The sequence below is a fragment of the Eptesicus fuscus genome, chromosome 3 (assembly GCF_027574615.1).
Source record: "Eptesicus fuscus isolate TK198812 chromosome 3, DD_ASM_mEF_20220401, whole genome shotgun sequence".
Lineage (NCBI taxonomy): Eukaryota > Metazoa > Chordata > Mammalia > Chiroptera > Vespertilionidae > Eptesicus > Eptesicus fuscus.
This window is the reverse complement of record NC_072475.1, coordinates 66,211,224-66,237,446: the sequence shown is the minus strand read 5'-3', so window position 1 is coordinate 66,237,446 and position 26,223 is coordinate 66,211,224. Positions and strand designations below refer to the sequence as shown.

Genomic DNA, 26,223 nt, shown 5'->3' with positions numbered 1-26,223 from the left:
ATAACTATTTATGGTGCCAGGTGGGTACTAGATTTAACAAGGTAATCACTTCATAAGGTATATAAATGTCTAGCTAGGGTTATACACCTGAAACTAATACAATATTATACACCAACGCTAATTAAAAATAAAAAATTATTTAAAAAAAAAGAAGGATGGAGACTCAGCTCTATCAAATGTTTCTGAAAGGTCAAATGGATAGAGAAGTGACCACTGAGCTAGGCAATATGAAAATCTTTGAGGTGAAGTGGTGGAGCTAGAAACTCAACTAGAATAGGTTGAAGAGCAAATAGAAGGTGAAGAAAAGAAGCCAGCTATTACAGATGATTATTTCAAGAAGGTTTCATATAAAGCAGCCATGGAGGGGAAGGAAAGAGAGATTAAGGGGAAATTTTAAGATAAGTACTAGAGCATGTTTATGTGCTGATAAGAATTGAGTAACTAGAGAGAAGTTGATGATACAGAAGACCAGGTGGCTTACTTCAGATGCAACATCTTTGAGAAAATGAGAGGGAATGGGATCAAGAGACATCTAGACAATGGAATACTATGCTGCCATAAAAAAGAAGGAATTCTCACCATTTGCAGCAACCTGGATGGACCTGGAGAGCATTATGCTAAGTGAAATAAGCCAGTCAATGAAAGAAAAATACCACATGATCTCACTCATTTGTGGATAATAAAGAACATTATAAACTGATGAACAAAAAGATAGATACAGAGGCAGTAAAGCATCAAACATACTGTCAATGAACAAAAAGATAGATACAGAGGCAGTAAAGCATCAAACATACTGTCAAATAATCCTATATAATAAAAGCCTAGCGACCAAACAGCAGAACAACCGGAATGACCACAGCCCCTAGAATATTGCCTGGTATAGGATACGTAAGTTTCCATATGTAGCAAATAAAAATACAGGATGTATGTTAGCTTACTATAGTAATCATTTCACATATATGTGAATAAAAGCATTATGCTATACAACTTCAACTTATACAGTGCTATATTCCAATTATATTTCAAAAAAACTTGTAAGGGGTTAAATACAGAATGCCCAGTTAAATTTGAATTTCAGATAAATAACAATACGTTTCTTAGTGTAAGTATGTCCCGTGTGATACTTATCTGTCAATCCTAAGAGTAAACACTAGCTATGTTTGTTAAATTATAATTTTTTAGTGCATGTTTCAAGGACAGTAAAACTCTATATATTACAGTTGTTTCTATGCCTCTCCTCCACATGACTATGAGGAAATTTCCTGAGGGCAGGAAAACCATGTCTTATTTATCCCCTTACTCCTGAACCCCACACAAAAGTAGCCATCAATAATCTCCCCAATATTCACTTTCTATTCTTCTTTATTAGCTAAGTTCCAATTTTGTTCAGGGTGCCAATGTACATATCCAAAAATAGTCGTCTTCCCAGACTTCCACACAACATAGTTGTAGATAACAAAATGTAAGCAAAAGTCTACTGGATAGCACTACCATTATTTTCAAAATGCTAACTGTTTTCAAAATGTATAAACAACAGACTCAGCAGGAAAACACCTTAGACCTTTGCCTCTTCTATCTCTGATTCTCTTCCCCTTGACCTCTTAGAATATGAATGATTATCATAGATAGCAGATATAACAAGTAGACATATAAGAGATATAGTAAGATGATATAAAAACAATGGTAACTCACATTCATTCTTCAAAATCCACATCTTTAATAGTAATTAATAAATGAAGACTTACCATAAGAGTGAAAAAGTAAAAATGTACTAAAAATAATGACTATCAAATATGTTGGTGTAGGGATGACAAAACAACCACTTATTATTACTCACCAAAGAAACCCAGAACTTCCCTGGTCCAGAGTAAAACCCACAGAGGATGCGACAGGGGGTTGATGGAATAAAGATTTCAGGTAATGGCTCCTCTTCCTCCTCCTCCTCCTCCTCTTCCTCATCCTCTGCCACCTTCTCATCTCCCATCTCTTCTGCTAGCCGCTTCCTCCTCTCTTCCTTTTCCTTCTCTTTCAGCTCCTTGTGTTTCCTTCTCTTTTCAACTTCTATTAATCTCTTTTGCAAAAGAGACATTAAGGAGATGTGAAAACAATTACAATCATTCATTCATTTACACTATTGGGGATGACAAAGAAAGTAGAAGGAAGACGTCCTAGAGAAACTCAATATATATCAATTTGGGGATATATTTTTATCATTAAAATTTTCAAATCTTTGGAATAACTTTATTTCTATATTAGCCCTCCCCCCTCCCACCCCCCCACAACTGATCCTGGCTTTATAGAAATTATTTCATTGGGGTTTTTATTTTTCCCTAATAAAGAAGCTAAATACAATTTATCTCAGAGTCTAACCCTGTCAGACCAACAATTAGGTGGACTTGAGATAGTAAAGAAGCTAGGAAAATTCCTTAGCAAGTGGAATAGGGAAACTGAGACAGATGTTTAAACAGCAGTTTGCAGCCATCTAGTAAATCCTTTCTTCCTTAACCAAGGACACTTAAGAGTAAATGGTTTGCACTTCTCCCCAACCAGAGGGTAAATAGCTTAAATCACCCTACTTAAGGAGATAGATAGCAGAAATCCAATTAGTGCTATTTGCCCACCACACCCAAGGACATATGAAGTTAAGGGAATAAATCTCATTTTGGCACATCAGCATAAAACTAATGAATATTCTGTTGAGATCCTCCCTTAGGACCTCTCCTAAACACCCAGCCTTTTTAAAACCCCTCAAAGCCAAGGTCCCAGTGAGCTCTCTTTCCCAGGAGCATGCCCATGCCTTTCCCTCCCCTTTCTCCCTCTCCTCCCCCCACAGGCATACATCTCCTCAAGTCTGAGGGACTACAGGGTAGCAGTGGGCAGCGACAGTCCAGGGCAAACCCTTGAACCTGTCCCCAAGACCCCCCTTTTCCAACTTCTTAGAGAGCCAAAGCAGACCGGCCGGGCTCATTTCCTCAGCCGTCCCCAGCTTTAACAAACATCCTCTAGAATTCACCTGGACGCCTGTAGTGAAATTTTTCCTACATGGAGTCAAGAACCCACACACTATTGGAGGCTCTAGGCCAAGCATGTCAAACTCAAAGGCTAACACGGGCCAAATAAACAAGGTTTAAGTTTATGTGGGCCACAAAAAATTTCATAGACACGTAGGTTTATTTCGATAGAGACATGCCGAATACAAAGGGCGGAAGTCGATGAGTAGTTGTTAACATAAAATAATAGAACATTTTAATAAAAATTAATATTTTTTTCTTGAACATTAACTTACCAGACACTGAATAACTGCACAAATTAATAAGTGTAGCGCAAATAAACCTATTTTTCTGGTTCCCCGAAAGTGAAATATTTCCTGTTACGCACATCAAACAAGTCAGTACAAAACTAATGATGTGGCAATCAGCCGCTGAAATATTCGCTGCTAGTATTGGTGGAGAGAAATGGTGCGCCTGCACGTAAGGCGCATAAGCGAAATGAATGTAACATGATTACAGTAATCAGTCATTATCGAACATTGTAGTTCGTTATTAATAATTATGTGTAACAGGATATTGTAAAAATTAAGTTACGAAATTTTTATTAAAATGTTTCTTACATACTGTTATATTGGCTGGGCTGCAAAAATATGTGTTGTGGGCCGCATGCCACCCATGGGCCGTGAGTTGGACATGCTTGCTCTAGGCAGACCCACTACTGGCCAGGCCCCTTGTCCAGTAACACTGAAATAGTCTATGAGGGAAGTTGTTTCTATTTTTAGTAAACTGTGACTTTGGCCCTCAGCACTATCAACTGATTATTGCAAAAAGCCCCTAAAACTGGCATTCCTAACTCTCATTTTTTACCTCTTTATTCTGTTTGCCTCTCAGAATTATCTCTCTAATTTACATGCTCTCATTGCATCAATCCACTCCTCAAAAACTTTAGTGGGTTCCAATAATCTAAGAAATAAATGGAAACATCCTGGCTAGTATTTAAAGAGTCCCATGTATTGGTACAGATTTGTCACATCCCACCACAAACTGCCTCCCTCTGTTTTACCAGTCCAATCTTCATTTCCCCCAAACACCAAAACAAGTCTGCCTTCCCCCAGGATGTTCTCCCACCTTTTATTGCCTTCCTCCTCATTTTCAACCTTTCAAAATTCTTCTCAGTCTTTAAGGACTGAATGTCACCTCCACACAGTCATCCTTGACCTCCTTTCATGCTTCTATCAGAATCATATATTCTTTTCTCTGCATGCCCCTAAAACTCTTTTCTTTGTGCTGTGATCTTAATATCTATTCAATACTGCCTTCAAATACAGGGTCTATGTCTTATTCCTCTTTGTATTTTCCCAGCACTTAACACAGAGTATTTTATATTCTAAGAAACAAAATATTAAAAAATAATGCTTCAAGGATATCTCATACCAGAATCTTAGATTTGACACTTGAGAAATGGAAACATTTTATGCACATGTCTGTGATTTCATAGGTAACTATATCGTTATCATCCACGTCCGCCTTTATGGTTGGAAATGGAGCTTCAAGGACATAGCCATTCTCACAGAAAATCAGTAAAGTACTTTCAGGCTAAAAAAATAAAGATTAAACATGTCACTTACATCAATATGTTCATTGTAGCATCATTTACAATAGCCAAGATATGGAAACAACCTAAATGTCCATCAACTGATTACTTGATAAAGAAGAATTGGTGCATATATACAATGGAATACGACTCAGCCATAAAAAAGAATGAAATCTTGCCATCTGCAACAACATGGATGAAACTAGAGTGTATTGTGCTGAATGAAATAAGTCAGATAGCCCGGCTGGTGTTGCTCAGTGATGGAGCATTGAACTATGAACCAGGAGGTCATGGTTCAATTCCTGGTCAGGGCACTTGACTGGTTGCGAGCCCAATCCCCAGTAGGGGATGTGTAGGAGGTAGCCGATCAATGATTCTCTCTCATCATTGATGTTTCTAGCTCCCTCTCCCTCTCCCTTCCTCTCTGAAATCAATAAAAATATTTTTTTAAAGAAATAAGTCAGATAGAGGAAGACAAATGCCATATGATTTCACTTATATGTGGAATTTAAAAAATAAACAAGCAGAACAGATACAGACTCATAGATACAAAGAACATTTTAAGGGTTGCCAGAGGGGAGGGGATTGGGGTGAAAGGATTAAGAAGTATAAATTAGTGTTATAGAATAGTCATAGGAATATAAAGTATAGCACAGGGATTATTATCCTATCTAATAAAGAGGAAATATGCTAATTGACCATCACACCCTCACAAAGATGGTGGTGACCACAGCCAATAAGGAGGAAATATGCTAATTGACTGCCACGCTCTCAAAGATGGTGGTGCCCACAGCCACAAGATGGCAGCACCCAGTCCCCTCAGACCCACCTGGGTGGCAGGTGTGCAGCACGACCAGGCCTGCACCCAAGGAGGTCCAGCCGCTCCACGCACCTGCCTTCAGAGTCCCCTAGTCCCCTCAGCCCCCCAGGGCTGGTCTGGGGAATGACCAAACAACTGAACAAGCAGGCTGAGTGGGGAAACCAGGCCAGTGGGGGAGCCATGAGGGGTGGCCAGGCTGGAAGGGGGGGGCAGTTGGGGGCAACCAGGCCAGTGGTGGGGGCAGTTGGGGGCAACCAGGCCGGCAGGGGGGTGCAGTTGGGGGCAATTAGTCTGGTAAGGGGGAAGTGAGGGGTGACTAGGCTGGCAGGGGGTGCAGTTGGGAGCAATCAGGCCAGCAGGGGTGGGGCAATTAGGGGTTACCAGGCCAGCAGAGGGGGGTAGTTGGGGGCGACCAGGCTGGCAGGGAGGGGGCAGTTGGGGGCGACCAGGTCAGCAGGGGGGGAGGCAGTTAAAGGCGATCAGGCCGGCATGCAGAGGCAGTGAGGGGCGATCAGGCTGGCAGGGGGCGGGGCAGTTAGGGGCAACCAGACAGGCAGGCAGGTGAGCGATTAGGAGCCAGCGGTCCAGGATTGTGAGAGGGATGTCCGACTGCTGGTCTAGAGCCAGCAGTCCCAGATTGGAGAGGGTGCAGGCTGGGCTGAGGGGACCCCCTCCCCAGGTGCATGAATTTTGTGCACCAGGCCTCTAGTAGTCAATAATATTTTAATGACTATGTATGGTGTCAGATGGATACTAGATTTACCAGCATGATCATTTAGTGAGTTTTATAAATGTCTAATCAATGTGTTGTATACCTGAAACTAATATACTATTATATGTCAACTATAATTGAAAAATAAATAAATGCATTAAAAAAATGAGCATTGTTAATTTTAAGACACTTTTCTTGATATTACTACATTTTTCTATCCCTTTTCTTTAAAATATCTTAAAACAGATTATAAATGTTAACCCAGTAATCCTGATATCACTTCTATGCAGATCATCAGTATTATTATTATCCTGGAACCTAGTACAGCACCTGGTTTAGACATTCAATCACTATTTAGATGGCTGAATTATCCTATGCGCAAACTTAGGGAAATTATAGGCATTACACAAGATTAGTAATCAATACTAAATCACTAGTTGTCATTATGAAAGAGAGAATGGAAGATTAAAAGTGAAAATGGATGTGGGATGGGAGCAGAAGAGAAAGACCTTAGAACAGAACTTGTGAACATCAGAAACATCAGAATGACTGACAGACCCAAGTCAACATATCTATACTAATAAAAGGGTAATATGCAAATTGTCCAGGACACCCTCATAGTAACAACCGAACAGCCAGCTGCATGGGGCAACCAGGCTAACGGGAGGTTACTGAGAAACAACCAAACGATTGAAGAGCAGGCTGCGTGGGGTGACCAGGCCAGCAGGGGGGTTAGTGAGGGGCGACCAAATGACTGAACAGCAGTGGAGGGCAGTCGGGGGTGACCAGGTCAGCAAAGGGGGGCAGTTAGGGGCAACCAGGTCGGTAGAGGGGGGCAGTGAGGGGCGACCAGGCCAGCAGGGGGGGGGCAGTTGGGGGCGACCAGGCCAGCGGGGCGGGGGGAACCATTAGGGGCGATCAGGCCAGTAGGTAGAAGTGGTTAGGGGTGATCAGGCTGGCAGGCGGGGGGAGCAGTTAGGGGCAATCAGGCAGGCAGGCAAGCAGTTAGGAGCCAGCATCCCAGATTGTGAGAGGGATGTTTGACTGGCAGTCAGACATCCCCTGAGGGGTCCCGGATTGGAGAGGGTGTAGGCTGTGCTGAGGGGACCCCTTCTCCCCCTCCCCGTGCACGAATTTCATGCACCAGGCCTCTAGTCTTAAATAATTAAAGCCTAATATGCTAAGTGTCCAATCATTCAACTGTTTGACCAGTCACTATGACATGCATTGACCACCAGGGGGCAGACACTGGGGTCCGGCCGATCGGACTGGGTGAGATGGGCCAGACATGCCCTGGAGCCCTCCAGTGGTCCCTCCCCGGCCCCAATTGTGCACCGGTGGGGTCCCTTGGCCTGGCCTGTGCCCTCTCGCAATCCGGGACCCCTCGGGGGATGTCAGAAAGCCAGTTTCGGCCCAATCCCCACAGGCTAGGCCGAGGGACCCCACTGGTGCATGAATCCGTGCACTGGGCCTCTATTTATGACATATTGTGTTATCAAGATAAGGCACCACTGTTGAAACAAAGCTGGATATAACCCAATGTTTTCAGAAGGGACTGTGGCCAACTAATTAGAGTGTGGAAGGAAGAGGAGGTAGTGGGGAGAACGTGAAGCTCCTGAGGATATACTAATAGCCAAACTGAGCAGCATCCTGGTCCCTCAATGCAGAAGCCAGGTACTGGGCTAATAATTGTGCCTGCTATTCTCTATCAGATCACTTCATTGTGTAGTAATTAAAATTTAAGCATGAAGACAAATAACAATTACTTACATGAGAGACCGGAGACCATACTAACTGGCAAACAGGTCCAGGAGTATTAATATAACCAATTGGTTTATAATCCTTTTCCACTTCAAAGAAGAACACAGTTTTATCTTTACTCTAAGAAAAATAAGAAATCAGCCAAATATATATTATTATAAAATCTATTCCATAGAGTTCAAAGCAGCATTTATTAGCTATCATATATCCACTGTACACTTATTCCTACATGCATACTTATACCTACAATGATCACGTATCCCAGATTGTTCTGGAAAAATTCTTATTTCAAATATTTACTTTATTTTCCCCATGAAAACACTTAACAAACCATGTATTCCAGTATTTAGTTCTGAAAAATCAATCACCATACCTGTAGATAAGATTAATTCAGAAAGAAATATTCCCCAATGCCAATGCGCACCTTTTAAAGCACAAAGAATTTACATAGTCATTCTCTTCATTTTTTCTCTTCTATTATGAGAATATACCTATGCTATAAAATATTGATTATAGATAAAACATCTTGCATGACTCCCAGCTGAAATTTTCTATTACTTTAAAATAAACATTAGAACTCAAATTGTAAGAATATTTTAAAATGTCATGCACAGACCATGCTGAAAGAATATGAATACAAAGAAAGCAAAATATGGATATGTTCTCAGAAATGAGCATCACCAAATAAGGCATCATTAAGTAGGAAGATTAATAAGGCAAGGTTAACCATCAAAGATCAATAGAAAACAAAGAAAATCTACTACTCACCCCTGTGGCTAGAATTTCTCCATCACGTTCAAAAGCTAAAGCAGTAACCTGAGCAGTATGGGGTTTGAAAACATGTTTCAAATGAAGATCTGCATCTGAATATTTCCTCCGTCCTGCAAAAATTGTGAGCCCTTTTGGATCATAAAGTTCAAGAACTCGAACAACTCCATCTTCAAATCCTATAATAATCTGTGCTCCGGTGAAGCTTACCTTACACAAAAATTAAATGCAAGAAATCTGAAATTAGTTGATTAGCAAAGTTATACTATGTTACATTTGTGTTTTATTTACTAGTAGACTTAAATCATTTAACAATGGCTGTCCATTGGTAATTCCTTCTACCACTTTCTGGTAACCTCCATCTATTCTAGGATGACTATGAGATGGGTAAACAATGGCAATTCAACCACTCATGAGCAAATGTTGGAGGAGTGTCTGTCAACTACATGTCAGGCGCCTACCACCAGCAGCTCAAGAATGAGCATAAGCAGTCTCAGTCCCTGCTTTCACAGGATGTATGATCTAGTGGGAAAGACAGACATTAACTAATCAATCACACAAATGAGTGAGGAATTAAGGACTGAAATAAGTGCTGAAGGAAAGAAACATATTCTCTGAGAGCATATAACAAAGAAAATGGACCTAGACTGAGGACTTTCTGAAGGAAGAGATGGTGGAGCTGAGATCAGAAAAAGGCCCAGGGATTAATGAATAGGAAGATAGCAGAAGCACTTCTGGGAGAGGCTGTAGCTTGTGCAAATGCCATGTGTCAGAAAAGAATGGAACTCAGGAAAAAAGTTATAATTTGACCAGAGCAGACTGAGTAAGGGAGCAGTGCATCCACGAGAGGCTAGCGAGGGAAATAAGCAGGCACCACGTCACAGTAGGAATAGTCTTCATCCCAAGAACAGCAGGAAGTCATCAGAAGGTTTTCAGTGGTGGGCTGGGGGGTGGGAAGTGACATGATCAGATTTGCTATTTTAGAAATGTCATCCTCGCTGCTGTGTGTGAGGTAGATCTGAGATGGCCCGATGGAAGGCAGGCGACCTTCGGGAGTCCTTTGAAGAGATGGCTGCCATACTCTAGAACGGCGACTGTGGTAACTCGGTCTGAGGTGAGGTAGTGGAGAAGGGGGATATAGACACATTTTAGTAAGAAGCATAATGGCCCTGTTGGTAATGAATGGACATGGGGAATGAGGCAGAGGAAGGTGTCGATGACAACTAAGATACATACTGAGTCAGGAAACTCTGGAAGGAGCCAGGTGTGTGTGTGGTTTGTTGCTGCTATTCTTTTGGAGGAGGATAGCTGGGGGCAAGCAGAAAGTCATTAAGTTAGTCTTGGCCATGTAGAGTTTGAAGCCCCCTGGAGATCTCAAAGTAAAGATGACATATAGTCTATAGTTTAGAGGAGAAGTCTGGGTTGGGAATATAAATCCAGCAAAGCCTGAAAGTGCTAAATCTGTTGTCTTAAAGGCATTAGGAGAAGGGCAATAGCCCTGGTATTCTCTCTTAAAAAAAAAAAATATTTTTATTGATTTCAGAGAGGGAAAAGGAGATAGAAATAGAAACGTAAATAATGAGAGAGAATCACCGATTGGCTGCCTCCTGCACACCCCACAGTGGGAATCAAGCCCACAACCTGGGCATGTGCCCTGACGGGGAATCAAACTGTGACCTCCTGGTTCATAAGTCAACGCTCAACCACTGAGCCACACCAGCCAGGCAGCCCTGGTATTCTTTAGAGCAGTGGTCGCCAACCTTTCAGACCTCACGGACCACCGGTTGGCGATAGCTGCTTTAGAGCACAGTGATCATGCCTGAGGCCAAGCAATTAGGAAAATATTGGGAATAAGAAAACTATTCCATTCAACTCCAGTTGAATGTTGTTAATTCAACAAACATTTACTAAATTTCTAAATGTACCAATAACTGTAGAGGCCCTGGAGGTACAAAGAGTTGGTAAGATTGTCACCATGAAGAACAAACAGTCTTGCCCTGGTCAGTGTTCCTCAGTGGTTAGAGTGTTGGCCCATGTACTGAAGGGTCATGGGTTCAATTCCTGGTCAAGGGCACATACCTGGTTTGTAGGTTTGACCTCCGGCCAGTCGGGAAGCATGCAGGTCTCTCCCTCTCCTTTTTCCTCTCCCTCTCCCTCTCCCTTTTCATTGCTTCCTTCCCCTCTTTCTAAAAATCAATGGAAAAAAATATCCTCAGGTGAGGATTAACAACAACAAAAAAGAAACAGCCTTGTGGAAAGGATATATAATAAAGCAAATCATCTTAATATGCTGTACTAAGTGCTGTAACAGAAGTATATGCACATCCTTAATAAGAAAACAAAAAATGACAGAGGAAGGAACACTTAGCTATATTTGAAGGTGGGGTCACAAAGGGCTATGCAGAGGATATGATGTTTGACCTGTCAAAAATGATGTGGAGTTTCCCAGAAGGCAAAGGAGTACGGAGAAGGGGCATTTTAATTCTAGTATAATATCCATATGATCATAACTTGGATGAAAGGCTAAAATAGGAAACATTCTATGGACATCACACAACCATCTGGATAAATGATTCAATTACTTGGGCTGTATTTTAAAGACTTCAGTAAGGGTGTAAAAAGATTAGAATAAAGAATGAGCCAAGTTTGGTAACCCAAATATCTGTGGTTTCTACTTGTTCTAGACCAGTGGTCGGCAAACTCATTAGTCAACAGAGCCAAATATCAACAGTACAACGATTGAAATTTCTTTTGAGAGCCAAATTTTTTAAACTTAAACTTCTTCTAACGCCACTTCTTCAAAATGGACTCGCCCAGGCCGTGGTATTTTGTGGAAGAGCCACACTCAAGGGGCCAAAGAGCCGCATGTGGCTCGCGAGCCGCAGTTTGCCGACCACGGTTCTAGCCTAATCATTGTTCTGCCTCTATCCCCTGGCCTAAATTCTCCTTCTGATCTTGATCCCATCATGAAATCCCCCTCCACTCCAGCCATCTCCACATCTACTTTAAGCCTGAAACATTTTGTATTTTATTTCAACTCTTGTCTCCCACTATAGTGTAAGGTGCAGTAAGGGCAAGTATTTTTATCTTTGTTCATTGCTATAGAATCCAGAACAAGGCCCAGCACCTGGTAGGCATGCTGGAAATATAAACAGAATTAATGAAATCAGAGCCAGGCAGATAGAGGATATATACAAAAAGTTCTGTTGTGTAATCACTTTGTAACATGGAACTATTACTAATCTGCAGGTAGCATAAAAATAGATTTTCATTAAAACAGGAAGAAAATTACAACAATAGCAAGGTCAACATTGATTTCTATCACATTCTAAGTGACTAAACTAACTTAAAATGTTTATTCTTCTCTGAAATCCAGAGTCGAAAAATATCTGTATTTCCAAGAAATAGCACTGTATACTATATTTATTAATAAAATCTAGTAAAAGTTCATTATAATAAACTTACCAGACGAGGTACCCAAGCAAGGGCGGTGCCTCCTTGTTTGAATTTCACACGAGTCAAAAAAAGTTTGCTAGAAAAATCATAGATTCGAACAGTGCCTATAGAAAGATAGTTTTAAAAGAAACAAATGTATATGTAATCCTTTTTTAAATAACCTTGGCTCACTTCACATGTTGAGCATTTTAATAAGAAATTCCATAAATAACTACATCCACTGATAATCCAATAACCTTTCCCTAGTAAAACATTTCTATATATGCCCTGGCTGGTGTAGTTCAAGGGTTAGAGCATCAGACCACTCACCAAAGGATTGAGAGTTCAATTCCAGTTGGGGAGCATGCAGGAGGCAACCAATCAATGTGTCTCTCTCACATCAATGTTTTTCTCTCTCCCCCCTCCCTTCCTCAGGTGAGGATCAACAACAACAACAAAATTTCTAAATATAGTCTTGATTGGATAATTTATAAACATGTGTAATAAAGAAGATAAGTGGGAGTTCTGGTTTAGATGGGGGCATAGATAAATGCAGTAATCGCATCCTCCCTTAACCACATTAGAATTACAACTAAACTACAGAAGAACCATCATTCTGAACTGCCTGAAATCAAGCTGAATAGAAGCCCTACTGCTAAGAATATAAAGAAGAAGCCACATCAAAACTGGTAGGAGGGGCAGAGGCTTAGAATGGGTTCCACATCCACATGTGGCAGATAAAAATCGGGACAGACATTTCAGCTGCAGAGGATCCCCTAAAGAACAAGCAATCCCAACTCCATCCCAGGCCTCCAAGCCCAGGATTCCAGTGCTAGAAAGAGAAGTCCTCATTAACTTCTAGCTATAAAAACCAGCTTGGATTATGGCTGAGTGAGACAGAGTCCCAGGCGTTCCCCTGAAAGGACCCACACACAGACTTACTCAGATTGACTTATTCTGAGTTCGTGCCTGGGCACTAGGGATGTACAGGGAGGGACAGAGTTATCTGGCCTGGAGGTGAGAGCTGGAGAGGCAGCTTTCTCCCAGACAGAAGTGCTGGCAGAGGCCATTGTTTCTTTTCTGAGGCCTGCTCCCACTGAGCCAGCACCCAAGTGCCATATTTGAGTCTCTGTCAACTTGTCTCCATTTTCCCCACCCTGGTGATTCCCTGAAACCCCACCCCACCCAACTTTCATACCCAACCCAAGCCATTTCCAGTGGCTTTTCCATACAAATGGCCTGTCTTGGATCATGCTTCACACTTTTCCAAAATCTCTCAAACAGGAAACATCTGGCTTTTCCCCTGCTATGTACCTCTTGTAAGTGGCTACAGGCCCAGCACTAGTGGTAGCTGACCTTAGTTCTCAGCTTGGTCTCTCCTGGGCACCTCCAAACCCAGCACAAATAGCAGCCATCTGCAGGTCATTGTGTAGCTCATGCCAGGAGGCTCTGGGCAGGGCACAGGTTGACCTTGGCCTGTACCTCCCAGGAAGTCCCGGAGCCAGTTCACTTGGTGGACAGCTTCAGACCACATCAAAGCACCACCCAACCTCCTCCATGAGAACACACTTAAGGGATGGACTCAGCAGGCACCAGAGTACTGCTGAAGTAATTCCTGTTCTGTGGGGCCAGCCCCTGTAGAGCTTATCCTCCATGGTGATCAAAGTCAGTCCTCACAGCAAATGGTGCCAATAGCAATGAAGACTCAACTACAACAGGAGGGTATACACAGCCCACACAGGGGGCACAAATGGAGCATCCAGCTCGGGTGAATGGGGAGACTATGCCACTGGGCTCTGCAGCACACCTACTACATAAGACCACTCTACCAATCCCAGGAGGTATAGCAGCTCTACCTAAGGCATAGAAACAAACATGGGGAGGCAGCCAAAATTAAGAGACAAAGAAACCTACCCCAAATGAAAGAACAGAATAAAACTCCAGAAAAATAACTAAACAAAATGGAGACAAGCAATCTACTAGGTGCAAAGTTCAAAACACTGGTTATAAGGATGCTCAATAAGAAGATGAACTTAGTGAACTTCAACAAAGAGATAGGAAACAAAAGCAGAGGTAAGAAAAACGCAAGAAAGAAGCAGTCAAAAACGAAGAATACACTAATTGAAATGGGGCAATCAAGCAGAGGCAGGTGAGTGGTTGGGAGCCAGCAGTCCTGGATTGTGAGAGGATGTCCCAGATTGGAGAGGGTGCAGGCTGGGCTGAGGGACACGCCTCCCCCTCCCCACATGAATTTCACGCCTCGGGCCTCTAGTAAATAAATAGATCAGAAACAAACTCATGTATACAGAGAACAAACTGATGACTGCCAGATGGAAGAGGGCTTGAGAGACTGGGTGGAAAAGGTGAAGGAATTAAGAAATACAAATTGGTAGTTACAGAACAGTCACAGGAATGTTAAAGTATAGCATAGGGAATATATTCAACTAGAGGCTCAGTGCACGAATTCATGAACCAGGCTCTCCAACATCCCCTGAGAGGTCCTGGATTGTGAGAGGGTGCAGGCCAGGCTGAGGGACCCCACCAGTACACAATTGGGGCCGGGGAGGGACACAGGAGGTTCGCCAGCCAGGGAGAGGTTATGGGAGGGCTCCAGAGCATGTCCGGCCCTTCTCACTCAGTCCTGATCGGCCAGACCCCAGCAGGAAGCTCGCCTACTGGTCAGAGCATCTTTCCCCATAAGTCAAGAAGGAAGAAAGGAGATAGAAAGAAAAAGAACAGCACAAACGCAAATAAAACCAAAATGAATAGCATTTTCATGACTGATGTACTGTCTGTGTACTCATTTAATCTCACAGTAACCATGGCTGCTGCCTTTTTTGCCCTCTCCCCACCACAAAGACTCATCTCACTGCCATTAAGAGGCTCCCCTTTTGGAAAAAATCTCAAATGCGTTTAATCAAACATGTACAAAAAATTGTATTGAAAACAAAACAAAAAGGACAGCTATATTTTAATTAAAGTTCCTACTTACAGTCCAAGGAAGTTGTGGCCATAAGGTAAGTGATAGGGGACACGGCCAAGGCTTCCACGGCTCCAGAATGGAAGGAGAAGAGGCATTCTGGATCTTGTGTCTAATCATCAAAAGACAGAAATTATGTTAGATCTCAAGGATAGCTTGACATAGAATTAAGGTCAAGTTTAAAGAAATACAAATATCACCCTGTAACTATATGTGTGATTTTATCTGATTAGAAATAAGAAAAAGCATTATTGGTCAGAAAGAACGCTGGACTTTGGAATTAGGAGCAATGGAGTACTGGCTGTGCGATTTTGCACAAGCCACTTTGAATGCCAGTGTCCATTTCTTCATCAGTAAAATGATGGCAACTGCCTGCCTAGTAAGTAGGATAGGGGTGAGGATTACATGAGATAATATAAATGCAAATGGCTTATGTTTATGAAAACTGTGAAGTGCTCTATGCTAGCTGTTGTCATTGCCACTTTTCTGGTAACTTTTGCTATGAGATAGACCTTTTTAAATGTACAACAATAAGGAAAGAAGAGAGAGAAGAAAACAATATGAATTCTCAGGAATTGGATATCTTGACCAAGTTTTTGATGGGAACAATGATCAATTATGGAGAAAGAAAAAGTATCTTTTAATAAAGAATAATGAAGATTATTATAAAAATTAGAAAAAAATTAAAAAACATGCAACTTACAATATTTGAAAAACTGAGGTCAAGCTTCCATATGGCTCCACTGGAATCCTAAAAAATTAAATACCTAATAACATTTTGTCTTATCATTTTGAAGTTTTAGCAAATTAAAATAATTTTCTTCCTATGATTAAAAGTAAGGACAAACAGTAATACTAAAAACATATATATATATATATGCACATACATACACATATATACATACACACATACATACACATATATATATATATATATTAGTGGCCTGGTGCACAAAATTCATGCATGGGAGGGGTTCCCTTAGCCCAGCCTGCACCCTCTCCAATTGGGTACCCCAGCAGTCAGACATCCCTCTCGCAATCTGGGACTGTTGGCTCCTAACCGCTCACCTGCCTGCCTGCCTGATTGCCCCTAACCCTTCTGCCTTCCTGCCTGATCACCCCTAACTGCCTCAGCCTGTCTGCCTGATCGCCCCCAACTGACCTCCCCTGCCAGCCTGATCTCGTCCCCAACGGCCCTCCCCTGCTGGCCTGATCTTGTCCCCATCTGCTCTCCCCTGCTGGCCTTATCGCCCCTAACTGCCCTCCCCTACCAGCCGGATCTCGCCCCCAATGGCCCTCTCTCCCTCAGCCCCCACCACCATGGCTTTGTCCAGAAGGAAGTCGGACATCCAGAAGATGACCAGTCAACCCTGCCTAATTAGCATATTATCCTTTTATTAGTGTACATAAATTATATAGGATAGGATTGCTTAAATGGGGGGGAGACTTTTTCAGCTGGAGGAGATGCTCTTGGCAGACAAAAATACATTATCCCTATATTTGGACTGATAGCCAGATGACTATACTGCCAAACTGGTCATTAAAAAATTGAACCGCTTTCTTACACCTTACACCAAATAGCTGTTGCCCTTAAAATCCCTCCTCAGCCCCCACCTTAGGTTCTGCCTTTGCAGTTCACCCAGATTAGGTTCTGACTGGTTGGTTTCCATGCCAGTCAGTGTCAAAAGCTCCGCCTCCTAGGCAGCCATTGGTTCCTTGCACTGCACCCAGATTTAGTTCTGATTGGTTGGTTTCTATGCCAGTAAGCTGACCTGGTTGCCCCCAACTTCTATGCCAGTCAGCTGGCCTGATCTCACCTCCAAAGCTGTGCCTCCTAGGCAGCAATTGGCTTCTCGCGGTTCACCCAGATTTGGTTCTGATTGGTTGGTTTCTATGCCAGCCAGTGTCTCTGGGCCTATCTCCAGGCCTGATCAGAGAGGCAGGGTTGATCATCAGCCCCCACAGAAGGCCAGAGAGAAACAGAGGCATGGCTGCTGGTGAAGCCCGGAGAGAAAAAGAGGGGCAACTGCTGATCAACAGCTGCCACGGAAGCTGTAGATCAGACCCTGCCTCTCTCTTCCGGCTTCTCTCTGGGCCTGATCCACAGCCTTCTTGGCAGTCAGTGCTGGATTGCCAGTCGAGCCTTCGGTCATTACGGACCCTGGGTTTTTATATATTAGGATATTTTTTTAAGTGTGACTGAAACATAACTAAATCAACTTCTGTATATCTTAGAACACAACCACACTGTAAACTAAGCAATCTCATTATATTTATAGTTAGTTTAACATAATACAAATGTTCCTAACAGGTTTTCTGTGTATAAAATATAGGTCATTTAAAATACCAAATTCAGGAACTCTTCATTCAGGTATCAATAGTAGTCTTAATAGTAAAATGGACTTACAATGACAATAAATTGTTAAGTTTATGTCCGGGTATCTTTAAAAGAGCCAAGAAGGAAGAATGTAATTTACCTGAGCCAACCAAAAGTTATTTCCAGCTTCGTTCATTTTTATCATGGAGAAGAGTTTAACGTTCTTGTCCACTTGAAGTTCATTGATGGGCTCAATCTCTAGCAATCCAGTCTCATCTACAGTATCAGCAGTATCTATGGTCTCAAAATCCCATATCTCATAAAATTAATAAGAAAATACTTCAGTTATACAGCAGTTTCTGAATTTGTTTTCTAAGCCAGAAAATAAATACAAAGAAATTCTTTTGTACTAGTATTTATAGAGATTTGTGAGAAAATACAACTCTGATTAAGAATTCCAATTTTCCCAAAGTAATCTGTATTTCAAGGTTTCTGACAGGTCTTTCTGCATATGGAGTGGCTATTAGGAATAAATGGTTCACTTGTTCAGCAAGACATCTAAGCCCTGTTTTATACACATATGCTAGTAGGCCCCTGGAAAGGGGAAATGGAACTTCTCGCTTAATAATTTAAACACCATCTTCATTATAAGCACAAAAAAAAAAATGAATGTAGATGATGTATTCATTAGAAAATATCCCTCTTCCTTATCATTGATTTAAACTGCACTAACCAGATAAGGATTGTTGTTCTTGGTTTAGGAGACCAGAAAGCTACAGGAAGGATGAGGGAGCACAGTCACCTCATGTAGCAAAGAGACTCTGAAGGACTTCCTCTGTGAAGTGCCAAAGCCCAGTCTTGATGGTTCTGTTGACACACCCTGCCATATCCTGGACTCAGTACTCAGACTCTGGGAGGATTGGTATTAGCCTTGTGGCTGGAGGCCCAGGTCCCAGGGCCAGACTAATGCCTGGGATTTGGGGTACATTTTTCCTAATGGGAGTGAGGAGATGAGGGTGGACTTTGAAAAGAGAAGCAACCTTAAAAATTAGCAGTGTCCATGAAGGTATCCTCTGTGAAATACTTAACTTTTCTCTTGAGAATTTATTCCATTTGGTACCTTGTCATTTTTGGGTGACATATCTTGGGAACAGTGAATATATTGTATGACATAATAATAAGAACATAAACTATCTCTCAGTAATGAGTAAAATCTTACAAGATTAAATTTAATATGGTAAATGTAAAAAATTTATACTTGGGTTCAAAAAGCCAATGGTAAGAGGCAGAGGATATGGCATAAACAATATATTAGACATAGTACGCTCTGTAGGTGTCAACAATGACCAGACTGTTTAGAAAGCAGTCTTATTTCTGGTAATCATACGTCCTAAAGAATATCCAGAGAACACTACCACTTCCTTATGAAAGGCCCCAGAAGGAATCTGTACCAAGGGGACCACAAGACAAATCAGGAGGCTCCAGGTTTGTCAGCAGTAGCAGGGTACACACACGGAGGTGTGACCATAACCAGGAGCAGCAACCTTCCACACTATGGGCAGGAGAGTGTCCACAGTTGAGTTCACTAGTGTCAGGTGCAAGGAGGAGGGTGCATCCATAGCCAAACCCTCTCATCTCACTTTTGAGTATATTCCTGATTAGTAACTCAGGAAGAAATAACCAACAAGCCTTGGCTGGGTGGCTTAATTGGTTGGGGCATCATCCTGTACACCAAGAGGTTGTGGGTTCAATTCCAGGTCAAGGTATATAGTTAAGTTCCAGCTTCAACCCCTGGTCAGGGCGCACAGGAAGCAACCAACTGATGTGTCTGTCTCTTCCTCCCTCCTTCCCTCCCTCTGGCTCTAAAAAAATAAATAAATAAATAAATAAATAAATAAATAAATAAATAAAATCATATCCTCAGGTCAAGTTTTAAAAAAAGAAAAAACAACAACCAATGTTTGGCACTTTGGTCCCTAGAAAATGACCTGTTCATAATGGACATTTTAGAAGAACATCTGTGTCCACTGTTTACACTGTGATAACATGGGCTTTCATTTTCTGAGGCTACTATTTCAGCAACAGAATCAACATAACAAAAGATCCCCTCAGAACACGTCAGAGCTCAGATGCTGTAAATTAATTTTGACTAGAATTCAAATATTAACCATAAGAGAAGCATTCTTTAAAATGAGTTGGCCCTGGAAGTAAATGACCACTAATTTTCTTCATAAAGTGACCTTTGCGAGAAATAAAAAACAGGTAGAACCAACTGTGTGATCTGCAAGGCTTAGATGTGGATGCTGCTGTCCAAGAACCAAGAAAACTTACCCTAACCCATCCATCTGACCCGATGGTGATAACTTCCCCCTCGTCCAGCATGATCTGGTTGATGGGGCCATGGTGACACACTGTGCTTGCCGTGCGGCAGAGCTCCACTTTGATGAGGCCAGCTTCCCAGACCAGCATGTTGCCCCATTCTGACCCCGAGAGCACCTGGCAGGTGTGCACAGAGGAAGGAATGTGCATTAAGACGGACACATGTGTATGTTTATGACTCAAATAGTAGGAAAAAATTATTTTTAAAAGATTATTTTTCTTGATTATGGAAGTAAAAATTTTTAAGACGGAAAAAATAAGAAAATATAGAAATGAAAACACACTGCCCCGGGAAGAACCACTAATCCATTTTGATGTATTTCCTCCGAGGGTTATGCATCATTTTCATTATTGTGACTAGGTTGTATGCTGCTGGTATTTTTTCCAAACGTATCTTTTATACATTTCTTTGTACATGTCTTAAGGACATAATCCAGGAATGGAATTACTGGCTCAAAAATTAGAGGCATGTTTAAAGTTCTTGACAGATGAGAGTCTACTTTTTAAGTATGATAATATCAACTGTTATAAGATATTTGATAAGTTGTGAGGGCATTACTTGACTCAGAAGATTATAGCATAACAGTATCCAATTTCAAAGAAGGATAGTCATCTGGAACCACCTCATGTAAATCCATTTAATCCAGCACTTCCCAAAGTACATACCACCAAACACTAGTTCTTAGGACCTTTAACAGGCGGTACCTAAAAGGTAATATTAATGGACACCTTACATACATAAAGTTATGTAATCATAACAACTATACGAACCAGGTACATTTATTGGGAATAATACGTACAGCTGTGCAAGTTGAGACTTTATTTCCCCAGGAGAGACAGTTTTTCTTTTCACACAAAACCATGTGGGCCAGGGAAAGCTCTGGCTATTATTATCTCCATTTTACAAAAGAAAAAAAATTAAAGAACAGGACAGTTAACTAATTTGCTCAAAATTACTCAGAGGAGTCCGGATTCTAAACCAGGCACTGTGGCTCAAACGCTTCTGCTCCGACTACCCCTGCCTAAGGAGACAGATGCTGGATTAAACAAAGGCAAACTCGTTTCTCTCCTCAAGGACTCCTTGGAGGCATTCACTGGGAATCACCAAGAATAACTTCAGTTATGAAGGAATTTGAAGAGGAAGTCTTACTTTCATAGAGCTGCTGTGCAGACGAATGCTCCATGGAATGCCCTTTGGGAAACTGACCAAATTCCTGCCAGCCTGCTCTAGATTCTGCATCCCCACTTCCCTCTCACCCAGAGTAACTTATGACCTCCCTCAGTCTTTTCTACCCATTTGTCTACCTGTTCTTATCTATTTACCTATTAAGCTTCAGTCCATTTGGGGTAGAGTCTTCATTTAGACTTGGTTTCTCTGTCCAGTGACCAAAGCCACGAAAGTTCACCAAAGCTTACAAGGCATTCCTTTCTGAAATGTCATTCATGTCTGTCTTTCCTGTTCCATTTGTCTTCAGGAAAGTCTAGGCCCTGATCACCCCTTCTTAGAGGAAAGCAACATCTTCCTTCCTAGCTCATCTCCTTGACTCCAGATTTCCCTCCTCTAGTTCACCTGGCATTGTGTGGCCAAATGTATCTACAACTTCTTTCATTTGCAAGTCTACTTTTCCAATATATAATAGTTCTGCCTGGCTGTTAAACCCCTCACACACGAGGACCTAACCATACTTCTCAATCTAATTCCCCACTCTTTTCCAATATGAAATCTTTATTCTAATTAGTCTTTTAAATATCTGATATTTATTCCTAATGATAAGCATTTCCTTTTGTGGCTCTCTTATTTAAAAAGACTTCTTTTCTCCCCTACATCTACACAATCTCTACTGAACCTTTTAAAGATACATCTCACACCATGTTTTTAACAAAGGTTCTATTAATCTTTATATAACTTAATTCTTACAGTATTCAGAATTTGAAGGTGGAATAATTTACAATCATCTTATAGGTTTGGATATACTATTGCCTAGCCAGCATCCAATGCTTTTTATTTCCTCCTACATGCCATGATTTCAAATTAAGAACATCCCATCCCATTAGATAGAGGACTAGACCATTTTTTTCCTTAGAGTAATATTTGTATACTGGTATTTACTTATAATTGAAATGATCACAAAAATAATCCTAATAGGAAACCAAATATAATATTAATGGAGAACTAATTCTATAGGTAATATGCCTATACTTTTTGTAGAGGAAGAGAGGGAGTAATCTAACAATATTTAAAAATAAACTAACAGATTAAAGCTGCAGTGTTACAGATGTTACTGTAAAGTTGCTCAATCTTGAATAATAATCTGACAATAAAAATAAAAGCCACAAGACAGTATATAACCTTTGACCTAGTAAATCCTCTTGAAGCATCATGGAAAAGAAAAGAAGGGAACGATAAACACTGCAACTCCATGACAAATAAAAGTGACAAGGATATCATTATATTAACTGAGGAAAATGTCTGCATATTGTGTATAATATTTATTAAAAACAAAATAGCAAGCCCTAGCCTTTTTGGTTCAGTGAACAGAGTGTCGGCCTGTGGACAGAAGGGTCCCAGGTTCGAACTGGTCAAGAGTACGTACCTCGGTTGCAGGTTCCTCCCTGGTCAGGGCCCAGGCCTCGTGCAGGAGGCAACCAATCGATATGTTTCTCTCACATCGATATTTCTCTCTGTCTTTCCCTCTCTCTTCCACTCTCTCTAAAAATCAGTGGGAAAATATCCTTGGGTGAGGTTTAAGAAAAACAAAATAGCAATGATGGGTGCATGTGGGTTATGACAATTTCATGGAAATATGTTAATTAAATTGATCATCTGAAGAGACAAAATTAAATGCTCACTATATTCACAATTATAGGATCTGTTATTGCTAATATTGGCAGTGCCCTTTAGAATGCATAATGTGCCTTCATATGTGCACGTCACTTGAAGACATAGTTTCATCATTGTACTCACCTTCCCATCTGGGAGCTCCATGTAGCCTTCTATATCGGTAGTGGCTGTTTTGCCAAATCGACCTAAGAAGCCCTGAAGCTTGAGACCAGTGAATGTTTGAGCCATTTCCCAGAACCTGCAGACAAGAGAGAGACTGAATGTACCTACCTCAAAGCATTTATATATTTCATAGTCACAAATATTATTACCTTTATTCATTCATCTGATTAATATGCCAAAATAGCTTATCCATCATACAATATTGCTTCAAACAACAAATTTAACAGGCAATGTGAAAGTTCAGTATGAATTTGGAAATACTATGCCAACTTTAGGCAGACAATATACAAACTGTTTTAGGAGGTACAGCTTCTAAGACGGCAGCAGGCTAACTTTATTAAATGCCCTTCTTTTGTCGGTGCTATCTGCAGTAATAAATCCCCATATCGAATTAGTTAACTTTAAAAATAACACATTTTAAAGATATCTCAATGTTAACAACATCAGCAAAAATGTCTCCCGCTGGTCGATTCCCTAAGAAAATACCTCACTATAGTCCCCTAGCACCGGCATCAGTCACACACATACTTGATGTGGCCCGATCCTGCTGTAGTGAGCTGCTCGTCATCTTCAGGATTGAAAGTAACCTTAAAGACTTCCTGGGAAAAAGCTTTTGTCCTCAGTATGGGCTGTTCCTCTTTCCAATCCCAGATGGTCAACGTGTAATCAGGGCTGCTACCGACAGAGGCCAGCAGCGTTCCGCTGTAGTTAAAGTCCACGTAAGCATAGCCAAAGTCAGCCCCATCTGAAATGCAAGTGATGAACAGACGCAATATTTATTTCATTTTTTAAAGTGTATGATTTAAAACACACACACAGGAGAGGTGAAAGAGAATGAGAGAGAGAGAGAGAGAGAGAGAGAGAGAGAGAGACCCCTTCATGATGTGTATTGATAGAAGAGAGAGACCCCTTCATGATGTGTATTTATAGAAGGATGCTAAATAAATAATTCTAACACCGTTCATTACCCTTGGTTTTAGAAAGAATTACATAATATAGATGGAGGATAAATAAATCCTAATCACATTTTACGTGAGAAAAACAACTTGAGAAAACATTCCATTTTATGTAGTGGGGGAGGGGGGCACAAAGGCATGCTAGCAGAAAGAACTCAATCTATAATTTTAAATTTGCCAGTGGGGCGGGGAGGGAGACAATCACGAAATAAAAGTTGACGACTTCAGGTTTCCTGGTAAGGAGCTAGGAAGTCACGACTCCGTCCTAACAAGTGAAAAGCTGAACAGACTGAAAAACTGACAACTCTTCTTGGGTCCACAAGAGAGGCAAGGGCCCAGCCAAACCGTTAACCTCAAGACCGGAGAGACTGACAGGTGAATACGGGGATCAGGGGTAGAAGGAGCCAAAAAGCGGGGGAACCAGTGGACACAGACAATGGGGTGGTGAGGGCCTGGGGGTGGGGAGAGGAAGGGAGCGGCTGGAAGAGGGGGAAAGGAGGACCTATGTAATACTTTCAACAATAAAGATTAAAACAAACAAACAGAACCTGAACTGTTGCTGACAAATTGCCGGAAGCTCTGTGTGGACCAGTCTGAGAGTAAAAAACTCCAGGGGGACCCGGTCATAAAGTGGCCCTAACAGTGTTGTGAGCTTTACCTCCAAGGGCGCGACCAGGCTTCCACAGTAAACGTCTAGAAAAACCCCCTGCGACTCCCGTCAGAGGGAGGGGGAAAGGAGCCTCTGGAAATGCCCCAGCAGTCTGTTCGGAATAAGGCCTGCCCTCAGGAGAGGAATAAGGCCTGCCCTCAGGAGAAACCAATTACAGCGCCTGCAAAGCTGGGGTATTATAAGGAGTAACTAAAACACAGGCTTGCCCGTTTACTGCCCTTTCTTAACTGTCTTCACAGATGCTGTGCTTTGTACAAATTGAAGGCAAGCGCTCCACCAACAAAATGATTACAACTCACGTTACTGCAATATTTGCTTGATTGCAGAGGAAGAGAGGGGGTAATCTAAGAATATTTAAAAATAAACTAAGAGATTAAAGCTGCAGTGTTGCAGATGTTACTGTAAAGTTGCTCAATCTTGAATAATAATCTGACAATAAAAATAAAAGGACCAACCCTGCAATATCTCCAAGGCGTGCCTGTCCCCAACTCCAGTCCACTCTAGCCATCCTCTCCCACCTCTGGGGGTAGAAAAGTACTGAGTAACATTTTAAAGTTCACAGTTCAGAAGAACAGGCTCACTAAAAATTGAGGCCTAATCATGGGACTAGAGGATGCTTCCCCTCCCCCTACACCTTACCACCACGCCTAGAGGCCCACTTAAAGGAGTTCTTTCTGCTGCGTACATCAACTCTGGCTCTCGAGAAAAAATCATACAGCATATCAAAGCATGGAGCACAGTTTGAGGGGACAGAGCGAGCATTGGAACCAGACAGCATAGATGCTGGAATTATCAGATCAGGAATTCAAAACAACTACGATTAATATGCTAAGGGCTCTAATGGATAACACAGACAACATGTAAGAACAGAGAGGCAATGTATGCAGAGAGATGGAAATCCTAAAATAGAACCAAAAAGAGAAATGCTAGGGATTAAAAGCACTGTAACAGAAATAAAGAATGCCTTGATGGGCTTATTAGTAGACTGGACACAGCTGGGGCTATGTCAACAGAAACTTCCAAAACTGAAAAGCAAAGAGAACAAAGACTGATAAAAACAGAACAGCATAGCCAAGGGCTGAGGGACAACTACAACGGGTGCAACATATGTGTAATGGGATCACCAGAGAGAGAAGACCGAAAGGAACAGAAGAAATATTTGAAACAATAATGACTGAGAATTTCCCCCAAATTGACATCAGACAACGAACCATGAACCCAGGAAGTTCAGAGAACACCAGCCAGGATAAATGTCCCCAAAACTACAGAAACTGAAAGATAAAGAAAAAATATTGAAAGAAGCTGGGGGGTGGGGGGGTCGTCCCTTACTGACAAAAGAACAAAGGTAAGAATTAATCCAACTTTTTCTCAGAAACCAGGCAAGCAAGGAGAAAGTGGAATAAAATATTTAAAGTGTTGAGACAAGAGAAACACCAGCCTAGAATCCTGTACCCAGTGAAATCATCCTGCAGACAGACAAATATAAAGGGAATTTGCTTCCAGTAGACCTGCCTTGCAAGAAATGTTGAGTTCTTTAAAGAGAAGGAAAATAACAGAGATCAGAAACTATGATATGCACAGAGAAAGGAAGAGTATCAAAGAAGGAATAAGTGAAGGTAAAATTAAAACTTTTTTCTTATTCTTAATTGTTGTAACAGATAACAGTTTGTTCAAAATAATAGCCACAATGTATTTGAGTATATAGGTATGCTTATAGATAAGTGAAAAGAATGTAAGCTTATATATAAGTGAAATAAATGGCAGCAATGATATAAGGCACAGAAAGGAGGAATTAGGATTATTTTGTTATTATAAGATACTAACACTACCTGTGAAG

General features: G+C 41.4%; 1 protein-coding gene across 1 annotated transcript in view; it reads right to left on the bottom strand.

Moving 5' to 3' along the window:
- Positions 1-26,223, bottom strand: part of CFAP44 (cilia and flagella associated protein 44) — a 108,666-nt gene that overhangs the window by 66,481 nt on the left and 15,962 nt on the right. Inside the window, exons 7-17 of the mRNA XM_008146602.3 lie at positions 23,289-23,505; positions 22,722-22,836; positions 19,709-19,873; positions 17,538-17,693; positions 15,764-15,811; positions 15,073-15,172; positions 12,111-12,205; positions 8,646-8,855; positions 7,887-7,997; positions 4,425-4,586; positions 1,838-2,071 (exon numbers count right to left, since the gene is read on the bottom strand). Of these exons, the coding sequence (XP_008144824.2) occupies positions 1,838-2,071; positions 4,425-4,586; positions 7,887-7,997; positions 8,646-8,855; positions 12,111-12,205; positions 15,073-15,172; positions 15,764-15,811; positions 17,538-17,693; positions 19,709-19,873; positions 22,722-22,836; positions 23,289-23,505 (1,613 nt within the window). The remainder of the gene's footprint in view (positions 1-1,837; positions 2,072-4,424; positions 4,587-7,886; positions 7,998-8,645; positions 8,856-12,110; positions 12,206-15,072; positions 15,173-15,763; positions 15,812-17,537; positions 17,694-19,708; positions 19,874-22,721; positions 22,837-23,288; positions 23,506-26,223) is intronic.